Genomic DNA, 2152 nt, shown 5'->3' with positions numbered 1-2152 from the left:
TTCCTCAAGTATGATGAGTATACATCAAGCTTCTCTAGTGAAAGGATTTGCTATTTGTTTCTTGGCATTCTTCATATTGATGTGTTGTTCAGAGATCTCTGCTATATAACTCTTTATTTCTTCGAATTTTTTTCTCATAATATGTTTATGATTTGTGTGTATGAGAGAGCGAGAGATAGGGAGAGAGGGAGGGAGGGAGTGTGTGTGTCTGCATGCACGTACAAAGTTGCAAAATTTTCATACCTAACTTAGTTTTAAGGTCCATACCAATACAAAACCATGATGTGTGTGCAAAATGTCATACTTCCCTTACCATGGATCCAGCTTGAGCATCATTATATTTTCCATGTTATAGTATTGAAATGGGATAGTGCAGATGTGGATACAACTCTTGGACCTATTTCATCATCTTCAACTCACAATCTAGCATGTATAAAAGTTGGAAGGCATGTGAGACACTCTCAAGGTGTATTGTAACGGTCCCAAGTCTTTAAAAGACGTTTGAAAGAAACTTAACACAGACTTCATGTTGACTCTTCCCTTTGAAATGGTATCGATCAATGCTGAAACTCTTCTACTTTTACATGTTAAGATTAGGCTTCAAATACCAGCCTTGCAACACTTGGCAGCTAAGTTAAGTACTTGTTCGCCTTTTAACACGTTATACATCCACGTGTCCGTGTGCCCGTATGTCTCTCATGTATCCTTCCGCCCGCCGATGGTTATTAAACAGAAAGGTACGGCCCAAACCAACTAGCTCACGTAAGATGTTGAATAAGCTCCTTACAATGAAAAACACATTCTCGGGCCGAGTCCGATTGCCCATGTCTCATTTCAGCCACTAGCAATAAAGACAATCCATGATCAGCCATTATTTGGTCCTGGGCCATAGTCTGCCAGAGCTCTGACCTGTATCATGGATCAGCACAATCGTAAGAATCAAGACGCCATTATCGATTCTGATTAGCTCATGCGCCTGTGTTATTTCTCTTTCCCAACTATTAAGAAATCGAAAGCAACAGGAAAGTAGGTAACAGACCTGGGCAGTGAAGGGCGAATCAGAAACATCAGCTGCTTCATGAGTAATATGCACGGCCGATGGAGAGGATGCCTGATCCGTCCCTGCGCCGTAAGATCCATCGATGATTAGTATGCACACGTAAAACAATCGATGAAGAAGAGTGAAACTGAGAAAGAAACTGGGACGACTGCCCACCTCCTCCGGAGATCAGTAGAGGTTGAATATCATGATGATCGGGGACAGCTGCGCCCGAGCTAACGTTCGCAAAGAGAACTAACAGTATTAACGGCGCTGGAGTCTCTACCGTCATTAACTGCCGGCGAGGTCTAATGCAGCACGAGAAGCATTGAATCAACCAAGGGCCGAGGTTTAACGTCAGGAGGTGTCGTTGATGACTATGATAACTTTGCGCCATTTGTATGTATTATCAGTAAGCAATCGTTCGCTTCTCTCTATATAATCCTCAAACAGTCACTCAGATCAATTTCCAAATATCAGCGCAAGTTTCTTTGCATTCAGTATCTTATATTCAAGTCATTGCCAACACAGCAAAATGTATAAAGTCCATGTCCACTCTTTTTCTAAGCCCATGAAAATTTTCCCTTTTGAAAATGCATTTGTATAAATCTAAAACATTTGAAAAGCAAATTTTCCCTTTTGAAAATGCATATATTGACTTACAATATTAGAAGAAGATGAAGAGAAGATGCGCTCAAGCCTCAAAGTCTTCAAAAGACTCCCGGGTCTACAATGAGAAGGATTCCTACACAAATCAATAAAATTAATTATTTATCATACATACCTTGCAAATTGGATAGATTGTAGAGCTCATTACAAAGTAAGTTGGACAAGTTTCTAGCACAGGGGCGTCTCCCTAACACATCACATAATGTTTGGATTCCAAAAAGTATATGCACAAAGAAAATTCACTCACCCTCAACCCTACAACCAAATGTCCACTCTCAAATTCAAGGAAATGGGGACATGAAGTCACACTTCTTTGTTGTGAGTCAATTTTCAAAACCAATTCATTCTTCCTTTTCCAAGGGCTTCATTCATATTTCACAAAAAGGTTTATTTTGTATTAGAAAATCTTTAATTATACAATAAACTATGGGGGGTGCATTGACA

At 39.9% G+C, this 2152-nt stretch overlaps 1 protein-coding gene across 1 annotated transcript; it reads right to left on the bottom strand.

The window, feature by feature from the left end:
- Positions 1–296: 296 nt before the first annotated feature.
- On the bottom strand, positions 297–1505 carry LOC148014092 (uncharacterized). The gene is made up of 3 exons (XM_087667019.1): positions 1217–1505; positions 1040–1122; positions 297–909 (listed from the first exon to the last, which is right to left on the bottom strand). Exons 1-3 carry the CDS (start codon positions 1434–1436, stop codon positions 865–867), a joined length of 348 nt encoding a protein of 115 aa, XP_087523145.1. The 5' UTR covers positions 1437–1505; the 3' UTR covers positions 297–864.
- Between the last annotated feature and the right edge of the window lie 647 nt (positions 1506–2152).

The sequence above is a fragment of the Lygodium microphyllum genome, chromosome 25 (assembly GCF_053477565.2).
Source record: "Lygodium microphyllum isolate KBCC chromosome 25, Lygodium_microphyllum_v1.1.10, whole genome shotgun sequence".
Lineage (NCBI taxonomy): Eukaryota > Viridiplantae > Streptophyta > Polypodiopsida > Schizaeales > Lygodiaceae > Lygodium > Lygodium microphyllum.
The sequence above is the reverse complement of the archived record's forward strand: the minus strand, read 5'-3'. Positions and strand labels throughout refer to the sequence as shown.